Below are 13,306 nucleotides of genomic sequence, written 5' to 3'. Positions count from 1 at the left end.
TATAAATATATAGTGTATCCATACCAATTAGTAACATACAGACATATTTATTTTTAGATGGCAGTGGTCACATATTTACGTAATCCATCATTAAAACCACGTCATTGGCTCCAAATAGAAGGTGTACTGAAGTATAAATTTCCTACAGAAGAGCCTATTACATTGCGTTTGTTGGAATGTATAGGAGTTTTCACATTTCCAGATGAACTTCAAGAAATTTCAGGGCAGGCAAGCTCTGAATCTGGATTGGAATCTTTGCTACAGAAAGTAAGTATGCAAAAGGACAACTATTTATAGAGCATGAAACATACATTAATACTGTAGTTTTTTCTTGTGGAATGATCTGAGCTGTATACTTTGCTGCATGTTGGCATACCAGATTTATTCTGTTGCACTTTTATCTTTTGCTTCTCAGTCTTTCTCAGTATTTTCTCTATGATGAATAGAAGTAATATGGAATTCTCAAATAGAAGTAAATTAGAGTTCTCATTATTAACATCTCCATAGTCAGAATTTCTGTTTTCCTTGTCATTCTGTGTCCCAGTGTCTTCGGTGATTGAATGGAATTAAATAACATGACCACTAGCATGTGTTTTGGTGTTTATGGAGGCAGTGGTATACAGTTCCACAACATAATGGGGTACTGAGTAACCTGAGGTTGTTTTTATAACATCATTATAAAGTAGAATTGAGGAATGTTTGGTGAAGATTACCAAGGCATCCCCCTATGTCTTTTAAGAAGATAATTTTGCCTGCATTTCTTCAGCTGCTTTATAAAATTACCCATTTGGCTTTGAGCAGATCTGTCAAAACATTATATGAATTAATATAATGGAATAAAATTTGTAAGTACAATCATGCTGGAGAGACCTAGGATGCAAACCAATCAGACAGTTTAGATATTACTTAAAATGCAACATAGACCCACATATCCTTAAAAATGAAGTACTTCACTATGCAAGTTATGAGGTATATTTGAAAAACAAGGGTCATTCCTGTATAAAAGAAATATACATGTTAGAAAAAGTTTCTGTCAGCAGTTTTAGTTTCGTACTATTATAATAAAAAGATGTTTTAGAGTTAACTGTAAAGTGTTATTCCTAATATTTTTTTAAATGTTCTTGTCTTTGTGTAATCTCTTTGAAGTTCGTTTTTTAGTTACAAAATTAAGCTGTTTGTGACAGTCTCCTGACAAAATATGTGTTATTCACACTTAATAATTTACAAAAGGTTATGAGCCCAAGTCGTGTCTAAAAGAACAAAATACCATTTTTTTTAAAAAAGGAAGTTGATTCCATCCAGACTGAAGAATTTTTTGTTGAAATGAGATGTACAGTAAGAACGTGGGTACAAATGGAGAGTATAAAGTGAATATTGATAAACTTGAAGGGCCTGATAATTGGAAAAATGGAAATGACACATCTCCATGGTACTCCCTTCACATGAACTCGAAGACATTGCTATTGGTATGTGCAAATCTGTTGTGTTGCCTGAGGAACCTGCAAGTGAACAGAAGGCAGTGTATGCAGAATGGCAAAAAAATTACACAAAACCAGCAAGTCTGATAGCAAGTATGCTAAGCAGATCAGCTGCTAAACTTCTGTTGATGTGCAAAAATACTAAAGAAATATGGGGCAAACTATGTGCATGATTTAAAACTAGCAGTATGCAGTGCTAGATCATGTTAAGTGAAAACTTTTTTGGATCAAAACTGATGAAATAGAAGATATTAGCACACATGTGGCTAAGCAGCAATTGTTGTTTGTAGAGCTAAATGATGAATTAATAATTCATGAAGAGAATATGTTGCCCGGAAGAATATTAAAGGGTCAAATTTTTTCTATGATGGGAAAGGAATAGGCCTATGATTATTTTAAAGATCTCTGGGAGACAATACTAGCAGTAAATCAGAGTTTTAACTTCCTTACTGAGAAACTTTGTACAACTGAAATTCATCAACAAAATGCAGTGGACATAACAGCCACTGTCATTTCTAACATATGGAAGAAGAATATGTCAAAAGAGTGAGAAAAACAAAAATTTCCATGCGGTAAATGTAAACAACTAAGTCAGTAGGCAGCAGAGTATCCACTGAGTGCTGTTGACTCAGTACAGCACAGCAAGAAGCGAAGGTGCATGGAAACACTGCATTTACTGTGTGTTAGAGGATCTTGGGAAAGTACAGAAAGGGCATCATTTTCAAAGGTTACAGGATGAACACAGAAAGGGAGTAGACATAGGAACAATCAGTGTTGTAGTTGTAAACTATCATAGCCATATTGAAAAAGAACCAGAACTCCAAACACTAACAGAAAACACTGAAGCCGAAATCGATATGGGTTCGGAAAGCTGCTAAAGCTGGAAATACACTCAGCCAAAATTTTTACAAAGGGCCTAACTGTGTTCAGAAAGGCTAGATTAAATACAGTTGGTGCTGGAGTACTTATTGCTGTAAGAAGCAGTTTGCCTTGTAGTGAAACTGAAGTAGATAGTTCCTGTGAGTTAGTGTGGGTAGACATTATATTTGACAACTAGAATAAATTAATAATTGGTTCCTTTTACTAATCTCTCAATTCAGAAGATATAGTTTCTGAACAGTTCAAAGAAAAGTTGAGTATCATTTCAAATATGTATCCCATCCATATAATTATAGTTAGTGGTGACTTCAATCTACCTTTGATACATTGACGAAAATACATCTTTCAAATCAGTGGTAGGCATAAAATGTTGACCAAAATTGTGGCGAATCCCTTCTCAGAAAATTATTTTGAACAACTAGTTCAGAAGCCCATCTGAGGTGTAAAAGGTAGTGCAAACATACATCTATTAAAATAAGCCAATAAAAATTCACTTGACACCTTGCTAAGAGACAATCTCCACTCATTCCAGTGTGTCCAGTGGAACATATGTGATTTAGATTCAAAGAAGAGAGATATAGCAAGTTCCTCACATGAACGAAAGAATGGCTGACATCGAAATAAGTGTCCAAGGAATAAAAAAGCAAATGAAATCACTCAACAGAGGAAAGTCCACTGGACATGATGGGATACCAGTTCGATTCTACACAGAGTACGCGAAAGAACTTGCCCCCCTTCTAACAGCCATGTACCGGAAGTCTCTAGAGGAATGGAAGGTTCTAAATGATTGGAAAAGAACACAGGTAGCCCAGTTTCCAAGAAGGGTCATCAAGCAGATGCGCAAAACTATAGGCCTACATCTCTGACATCAATCTGTTGTAGAAGTTTAGAACATGTTTTTTGCTTGCATATCATGTCATTTCTGGAAACCCATAATCTACTCTGTAGGAATCAACATGGATTCTGGAAACAGCGATTGTGTGAGACCCAACTCCCTTTATTTATTCATGAGACCCAGAAAATTTTAGATTCAGGCTCCCAGGTAGATGCCATTTTCCTTGACTTGACTTGACTTCCGGAAGGCGTTCGATACAGTTCGGCACTGTCGCCTGATAAACAAAGTAAGAGCCTACGGAATATCAGAACAGCTGTGTGGCTGGATTGAAGAGTTTTTAGCAAACAGAACACAGCATGTTTTTCTCAATGGAGAGACATCTACAGACGTTAAAGTAACCTCTGGCGTGCCACAGGGGAGTGTTATCGGACCATTGCTTTTCATAATATATAGAAATAACCTAGTAGATAGTGTTGGAAGTTCCATGCGGCTTGTGCACAACAGAGAATGTCAAATTGATTCCATATCTTTAGATTTCCAGAAGGCTTTTGACATTGTTCCTCACAAGTGACTTCAAATTCAATTTCATGCCTATGGAGTACCATTGCAGTTGTGTGACTAGATCCATGACTTCCTATCAGAAAGGTCACAATTTGTAATAATTGGTGGAAAGTCATTGAGGAAAGTGGATGTAGATCTGGTGTTCCCCAATGAAATGTTATAGGCCACCTGTTGTCCCTGATCTACATGAATGATTTAGAAGACAATCTGAACAGCCCTCATCGAATGTTTTCAGATGATCCAAACTGTTCGTCTGATCTATTGCACTCATATGAAAAGGAAAACATGGTGCAAGCTGTTAATGAAGAAATGGAATTTGATGTGAAGGCCTTTTTGAATGGAATACTTCAAGATGTAGAGTATATGGGGCAACCAGAAGGCTTCAAAGATAATAACTCATTGAGTGTGTGTCTTGAAATAGAGTCTCCAAGGACTGAGACAAGCACCACATTGCTGGAACGAACATTTTATGGGAGGCATGAATAAAGCTGGATTTGAAAAAAAGTGCTGCAGATCCTCGTTTGTTTTATCATAACTACAATGAAAATAGAGTTTATGCCGAAATTTACATAGGTGATGATCTAATTGTTGACAACAACAAAGAAGGAATTACATACTTTAAAATGTGAATTTCATACAACAGTAAGAATCCTTGACAATTTCCAAATAAAGCAAAATAAAGCTGGAGCGATCATGGTAAGTCAAGCAAAATACATGACACAAATACTGACATGATTTTAAATGGCAGACTCCAACATGATTTCAACTCCAGTTGGATATGAAGAAAATGGTCAAGGTGATGCAGTTTCTCTCAACAACAACTTGTCCAGACAAACTTTGCAGTGATTAAAGCTGCTCAAGCTGTGAAAAAACCAACTACATTAGAATTGAGTGAAATACATAATCTGATACCTGAAAGGTACATTTAATTATGGTATTATTTATAACAAAGAAGAAAATTTGAGAATTTACAGTGCTGCTGATTTTGCTGGGCACAAGTGGACAATACGTTCAACAACCAGCATGTGTCAAAGTACTCTCATGTGGCAATATCATGGAAAAATCAGTTAAAAAAAGTGGTGGCTACATTTAAAACTGAAGCAGAAATTATTTCAGCAAATGAAGCTGCCAAAGAATTAATATGGTTCATAATTTGTTAAATGAATGAGTTGAAATGACAGGACAACCTCCAACACTTTATGTAGACAATGTCAGTGCATAAGAATGGCCAAATCCCTGAATATCATCGTCAGTAAAAGTGTGCAGAGGTCCAACGCTTCTATGTTTGTGAAAGATTTCTGATTGGTGAAGTTATGGTGAAACATGCAGATGGAAAGAATCACTTAACTGATCTTCTGACAAAGTTACTTGAGTGAGTTTGATTTAATTTGTTGCATGCAGAGACTGGAGTGCAGGAAGTCAAACAGTAACTGTTTATTTGACTGATTTTTGGTTTTTCCTTTTGGAGAAAGTGTTTTGATAAAAGGAACAATTTTGTGATGTTCACCACAAAGTGTTATTCCTTAATTTTTTGGAAATTATTTTTATGTTATCTCTATGAAGATTGTTTTTTAGTTATGAAGTAAATCTGAATGTCAATAAATCGTGACAAAATCTATTCTTAATAAATAAAACTGTTGTTCTGACTTAATAATTTACAACACATGCAAATAAATTTCACTTTTAGACATGATCGTTGAGAACTTCTGACCACTTTTTGCTATGTTGCTCCAGCATTTTCACCCCTTTTGCATAGAAGTTCATCACACGGAAACTGAACAATTTGTCACAGTCTTGAGTTACTCACCACTTCCGGCCATTGTCTGCCAAGCCACTGTTTTGTGTGCAAGAGGGGAGCAGGACAACAGGGTAGATGGTCAAAAAGTTCCAGATACAAGAACAGCATCTTATCTTTGGTATGGGTAAATATATGTGGACACATGTCATGTAGGAGGACAGTTGTGACTGGCACACATCAGTGCAGTGATGGTGTCACAGTACAAATTCTACGAAGTCAATCAAAACCTTTGCCTAACCATTCCTTTACTTATTTTCATAGGCTAAAAAATAAGCACAATCGCTGATGAGTTAGAGCACCTGTAGGTGCTTTTTCACACAACATTTAAATTACAGCACAAATTTTGCAGCTAGTGGAAGCAACGATTTTCAAAGCCTGCATTGATGCACATTTTTTCTGAGCTCCCAACGCTGAAGTCTAATGAAACAGCCATTAGTCTGTGAAAATGCCTTGTAGCATCCAATGGATGTTAGACTTATGTAATAGATGAGGTATATTTTAAAATTAAGCATTATCATCCAAATTCCTATCAAACTGATTCAGTGACTTTCACATAAAAGTTCATATTGAATTTTGATTATTCTGGACAAAGCATGCTCACAGGTATTTCACAAGGACTCATCCAAGGGCAATAGTGGTGAGCAGTTAAAAATATTTGTAAGATTATTTCTTTTAGTGTGTCAGCAATAAGTTATGTATGATTCTCAATATCATGTAAGTAAAAACAATTGGAAAGCTGAATAAGTCACCATGCTGAAAAATTAATAATGAGTAATCAAAGCTGAAAAATTACTAAAAGAAAGGTTAAACACCCACTGGTGTAATGTTAAGCAGAAACTGAGTGCTAACTAACTTAGACAAGGATTACTATAGTTTGGATCAAATACACTGTTTGTTCAGTATCACCAAGTGAGGATATAGGTAAGAATGCACTGATATGCTAATGTTTCTTCCACAGATTAACAAGAACATGAAAAAATTTAAAACATTAATTGAAAATCTGATCACAGATATATACACTTATACACATGTAACTGCATAAGATGTTATATAGCTAACCATTCTCACAGGAAAATAATTTACAAGTCTTACTTACACAGACTGCATTACCACATGGAAGCTCTGTTGAAATCAGGTATTAAGTAACATTCGTGTTATGTAATATAGTTGACCATATGTACAATAGTTGATTATGCTAAGAGATTTGTCAAATGATTAAAAGGATTTGGCTACCAATAAACCCTTAAAGCACCTCCTAACTGTGCTTCATTAGTAACTGAACTTCCTTAATTCCAACAATTTAAAACTGTCAAACACCTCTACCTAAATATCAAAATATTTCATGCATTTGTTGTTAGGGACATCTTGCTGGATCTTAATTGCATGGAGTGTGTTTGTTTTTTAAATGTCTGATTACACAAAAACTGAATAGAAAACATTAATGTACATGGATATCATTAACATCTCTTTCGAAAACCTCTTTTGGTTTGGTGTGCCTCACAATTTATCACATGAAACTGAAACAAACTTGGCATCTGATTTTGATATATCAAGTGGAATGTATAACAACAATGCACATGAAAGGTAGGCTTATGGACAACTTTGTAAATATACCTTAGTAATGAAATCGCAATTTGGATTCAGACAAGGCAGTAGTGGAGAAGCAGCACTAGCAGAATTTACTAAAATCACAATGGTGGTCCTGTTAGAGGTGACTGTGTAACAGGAATATGTATAGATTTTTCCAAGGTGTATGACACAGTTGATTACAAAATACTTTTCCCCAAACTAGGGATACTAGGAATAAAAGAAGTATTAGATAGAAACTTCCAATCGCATCTCTTGAATAGAGCACATAGTGCAGAAATTTCGCAAATCAATAGAAATTTCTGTTGCATAGAGAATCGTCTAGCAAATGATAAACATATCAATAAAGTAGTCCCACAGGGGTATATATTGGACCCCGTTCTATTTTTTATCTATATTGATGACTTCCTAGGAAGTGTAATGCAAGAAGAGAAACTCCTGTTTGCAAACAACAGCAGTATAATAATCAGAGATTAACGACCAGAGCTACTACAGTGCAAAGCTGATGACATGCACAAATGATCAGAGGAGAATAAAGTAACACTTATCATAAGGAAAACAAACAGTATGAATTGCTATACAAACAAAAATAACAATATTAAATGTAATTTAAATGGTAACTTGGTAAACTGTGTAACTAACAAAATGTTTTGTGATTGATATAGATAATTAACTGAAATAGAGAGTACATCCCACAAAGCAAAAAGAATCCCATCTGCATCTCTTAGGGTACTAGTATAAGTATGTAATAGTAATTAACTCACAGTAATTTATTGTTCATATGTACCTTCAGTTTTCTAGGACATAGACAGACAGAACTTTAGGAAAGAGAAGAAGGCTCTTAGGATTATAATGAAAAATAATAAGTGGTCTCACTGCCATGAGCTGTTTAAAGAAACAGTGATTTTGACTGTCACCTGTGAAAATATTTTCCAAACATTAGTGTTCCAATACACCAGGAAAATATACATCACTATGCCACATATGGTTCCATACACAAACATATCACAGAAACCAGTGAAAACCTGTACCTAGACAGAAAACAAACTGAGAACTCAGAACAATATCATGGACTAAAACTATGTGATACATCACCTCATATCTTTAAAGGAACATCTGAAATGGACAGCTTTGAAAAAAAAAACTGTTAAAGCATATATCTTATCAAAAAAGTTGTTTGTAATGTAAGATTATTTAAATGAAATCATGATTATGTGTGCATGCTGCATGCTCCCGACATCTGTTGCTCTTATGGCAAACCGGTTTTATCTATATCTGTAGGCCCACATTATATAAGAACATCCATGAAAACCTGTTTCACTGACTTCTTTAATAGTCATCACTGTGTGGGTCAAAAACACAAAGGATAATATTGTTGCTCTGCACTGCCCAATTGTTATAAAGGGTTGCCAACGTAATTTAGTGTTTCATCATGTGTGCAACAGTAGTTGTAGTGCTTTGTTAGTGGATATGTATTGGACATTTTAAAATGGTTCAAATGGCTCTAAGCACTATGGGACTTAACATCTGAGGTCATCAGTCCCCTAGACTTAGAACTACCTAAACCTATTCCTATTGATATTCCTTGTTTTCTAGCAGATAAGTGTTATTCTAACCACTTCACATAGTTTTTGATAACTTTGTGTTTTAATTTTCTTAAAAGAATGTTGTGATTTACAGTGGGAGGTGTATGACATATTACACAACATACCAGTAGCCTGTAATGAGTTAAGTACATCTATTCTGCATATGTAAATATATTTTCTTCATATCAGGACCAATTAGAAATCCAAACTGTGACCCTCACAATAAATTATCTGTAGTGGGATGACTAAGATGATGTTTAAATATTAACTTTTCTAAAAGTTTCGAGAATGCTAGCGGAAGTGGAATCCTTATCCCCTTTCTTATATAGTGGTTTCACTTCAGTATTTATTACTGAGTTGTTGGGGAAAGTTTTGCTGATAAATGAGTGGCTACATAATTAAGATATTACTAAACTTAGAAAAAACAATGTTTAATGTTGTTAAAATTTTGGCAGAAGCACCAGATTTTTTTATACAAACTTCCTGACAAAACAAGTGAAGCGTCCAGATGGAGAGGAGGAAATGAAATGAAATTCACAGGTTGAAAAGATATATGATATTTCAATGATGACAACAACTTTACAAAGAACTTGGCAGTATAAGCACAGTTATCAGTATGATTGTGTATCCTTTGTGGTACAATATATTTCTGAAAGCTAGTAAGCTTGCCACCTGGTGACCTGTTCATAGAAACACTCTAACGTCATCCATCACCACACCAGCAATTTCCCAGTGTTCTTCTCTAGCTGTGAGAGATCTAACATCTTCACTGTATACAGTCTTCAGTGGCTTTCCTGCATACACTGAAGATCCACGAACATTATGTTTACATCTGCAGAAGTAACTGTAGAAGTTCACTGATGCATAGTACGTCTGGTTGTTTTTCACTTAGGAGTATTTCTGCTTCTACTTTTTTGTTAACAATGTATTGAATATTCTGATGTAATACTTTTATGTAATTTTTATTCTGTTGACTTACCTGCTGTGGCTGTAATCTGAGAGCATATTCTGTAGTCCATAATTTTTTGTGTGGTGCCTGTATTTTGCATTTTCAGCTGGAGCATCTGATTTTCACCCATATCAATCAGTATTAGTTTCCCTTGCTTCTAATGATTTTGCAGACATTTGTAGGTTAGGTTAGGTTGGGTTAAGTTAGGTTAGGTTAGAAACAGTCTGCAGAGTGTTACTGACTCCAGAGATAATGCATCCTAGCCTTTCCTAGGTACTTTTCATACAGAAACTTGTTTGGGACTATGAAAACTGCTCCAGGATGATCTCATTGTTCTTCGATGGAGCAGCTTATTTTCGAGATGTATTCATCTGTCATTGACCTTCTTTTTGATCCTGCTAAGCATCATCTGGGTTCCTGCATAGACATTTCTTGCTGAACAAATCGTGTTTCTTGTTTTGTTAGTAATTTCTTCTTCACTGCTGCTTCATAATGCATTCATTCCAATATGATTAAAGAGACCTATGTATTATTATCTTTTTTTCACAATCCAATTTTGTAGTGGCTTGTTTTGCATTTACTGTATTTTTAAAATGTTTCTTGAGTTGTTGCATCCTAATTCTGGGTCACACATCTATTTTGCGATTGGGCATACTGATGTTGTTGAGCAGCAAGTCACCAATTATTAGAAAAACATTTTCAATTCCTTGCATGCTGTGGCCTTGTCTTTTGTATACTATGTGTCACCACCTTTCATTTATATCTATATGCAAATATTTGGTTTGCTGAGTTTAACGTGATATCATCAGACACACTAGATGTGTTGTCGTTTTTGAAGTTCATAAGCACGCATTATTTTTCATGATCTTGTTTTTTTTCCATTTGATGAATTTTAAATGCGCAGCACTTCTTTTATTGTATTAATCTATTTTCTTTCTTTATAATCCATATTTCAGTTTTTAATATTTCAATGTGATTTTGTAGCAACCATGTAATCTCAGTTTTTGAGCCTACTGCACTGCTTCATCTCGTAAACAGCTATGGCATGGCCATAAAAAATAATCTCTGAGTGACACCACTCCCCCCACCCCCACCCCCCCACCCCACCCCCACAAAAAAAGAAAAACATTCTTCTCTATCAGCACCATCTTGTCAAATGATGCAGAGTCTGTTATTTTCTGCTCCTTAAAGACTTAAAGATGACTGTTCTGAGAAGCCAAAATGTTTTCTGCCATTAACGTAGATATTTTTTTCAAAGATTGTTGTTATTGTGTTTGAATTTGGTTACAGGTCGAAGATGCATGGAAAACAATTGAATTTGTTGTCTTGCCTCACAGGGATAGCAAGGATGTGTTCATTCTTGGAGGGCTTGAAGAAATACAGCAAGTTTTAGATGATAGTAATATTAATATGAGCACAATAACAAGTTCACGTCATGTGGGGCCTATCAAGCCAAGAGTGGATGAGTGGGCCAGTCAGCTTCAGTTGTTTAGTAATACTTTGGTAAGGAATCTTTTATATGAACACAGTAATATTTTATATTTTTCTGAATTGAGTCAGTGTTAGTTCTAATATCCCTTTTTAATTGTGCCAAAAGAAAATTATTAGTTTTGTGTATGTTTTATTTTAGGATGCATGGATGCTATGCCAACAAGGATGGATGTATTTAGAGTCTATTTTTTCTGCTCCAGATATACAAAGGCAATTGCCTCAAGAAGACAAGATGTTTAATATTGTTGATAAATCATTTAAGGATATAATGAGAAGGACTGCAGAGGTACTGAACAAATTGTTCTTAAGAGAGGAATGTAGTTGTAATTCATGATATACTTTAAAAATGTTTTCTTAAATGAGTGTTGTTCTGCACTGTGGAACATCATCTCATCTAGGAAAGAAAAGTTTTGTCTGTTATAAGCTATAACATACTCTTTTATTAATGTTGCACAAACAGTGTTATCTATTTCAGGATTTTAGTAAAAGTTTAGGTGTTGTTTGTATAAAGTTTATGTAACTGTTTATGGAGGCTGAAAATGGTTTGCAATGTTCTTGTTTGTAGAATCCACTGGCTATGCAAGCATGCACAGCTCCAGGCTTACTGGAGACATTCAATAGAAATAATGTCCTACTTGATCAAATTATGAAATGTTTGGAGGCTTATCTGGAAACTAAACGTGTTGCATTTCCACGATTTTATTTCCTTTCCAATGATGAACTTCTAGAAATTTTGGCACAGGTGAGTCACTAGACATTTCATTTGTAATCCTATAAAAATTATCTGGTGTTTCTTTTTCCTAACCACCATTTCTTTTGAGAAAATTAATGTTGAAAACGTCCCTACAACAAATAAGAGTAGGTAAAATAGGTAAAGGAAAGAAGGAGAGGATCTAGATAGATGTTAACATACACTGGCATTCAAAGAAACGAACTGTTGATAATACATTTTAAAGGGTGTAAGATTTTTATTCAAAATGTTAGGAAACAGGAAATGATGTGCACCAGCCATAAAGTCTTAAAATAAATGTAGTTATTTTTAGGAATAAATATTTCCATTAATTACCATTACAGCTTTTTATTTTTATTTAGTTATTTTTTGCTTCCCTTAGCTTATAATGGAATTTGGTCTATTATTTTTGAATATTTGATTATTTGCTTTGTTGCTTTGATCATTGTTCATTATACATATTAGCCAAATTAAACATTTCTTTGAAATGAACCTTTTCTACACAATAAAGAACTGACGTAATATGATATCATAAGGCATAAGTAAATGAAAACAGGAAAAATAAGTCAATGTTTGGACATTTTCATCTCCAAAATCTACTATTTGTCATAATACTAAACTTGCAGGAGCTTCGATGTTCAACGGGATTTGTAACATTTGTCTTCCACTGCAGGTTCTTATCAGTATAAACACCCAAGAGCGTAGAATGATTTAATCTCATGAATTATTTTCAAAGGTTATGTCAGGCTTCATCCTGTACAGAGATGCATGTATCTAAATTCCCTTACAGTCCGTTTGTGGAGAACTTGTTATTAATTGTTGACAAAATTTCATTTAAATTTTTAAGTGTTAAATGTTTCACTGTGATGCTTAATTATAACACTCAAATCATAAACTAAAAACTTAATGTCCATGAATATGATGCAAGACAAAAGGAATAGTTTCATGTCCAGTCAGTACCAACATTAGCCTACAAAACGTCCACAATAAACAGTGGTATACAAATTTGCAACAGTCTTCCACATACGGTAAAAATCATATCATTCTCACTATTTTGTAAAACCTTAAGGGCATTCTTATCAGAACATTGCTTTTATTCCGTAGCAAAATTTTTAGAACTTTTGAGATACAGGAGACTTGGGACAGGACAGCAGAACTACTGCAAGTAGTGCAAGCTCTTTTGTGGATATAGCTAAAATTTATGTATCTACTAAAATAATACTGTATTTTTACAGTGTTGTGTTACTGTTTTGTTTTGTGTTTATTCTGTGTTCCACAATCTGGAAAGATTTCTCAGATGAATGAATAAATAAGTGAGTAAATAAATAAATCAGAAAACAGAACTATTCCTGTGTATTGCATACCTAATGGCAGATCATTTAATGCAGATCATCATTGTGGTACACATGTTA

The 13,306-nt window shown here is 34.5% G+C and overlaps 1 protein-coding gene across 1 annotated transcript in view; it reads left to right on the top strand.

Annotated features, from left to right (window-relative positions):
• Positions 1-13,306, top strand: part of LOC124613475 (dynein axonemal heavy chain 6-like) — a 984,594-nt gene that overhangs the window by 179,240 nt on the left and 792,048 nt on the right. The window contains exons 74-77 of the mRNA XM_047142181.1: positions 58-267; positions 10,964-11,176; positions 11,304-11,450; positions 11,730-11,906. Coding sequence (XP_046998137.1) covers positions 58-267; positions 10,964-11,176; positions 11,304-11,450; positions 11,730-11,906 — 747 coding nt within the window. The remainder of the gene's footprint in view (positions 1-57; positions 268-10,963; positions 11,177-11,303; positions 11,451-11,729; positions 11,907-13,306) is intronic.

Source organism: Schistocerca americana, chromosome 4 (genome assembly GCF_021461395.2).
Source record: "Schistocerca americana isolate TAMUIC-IGC-003095 chromosome 4, iqSchAmer2.1, whole genome shotgun sequence".
Lineage (NCBI taxonomy): Eukaryota > Metazoa > Arthropoda > Insecta > Orthoptera > Acrididae > Schistocerca > Schistocerca americana.
The sequence above is the reverse complement of the archived record's forward strand: the minus strand, read 5'-3'. Positions and strand labels throughout refer to the sequence as shown.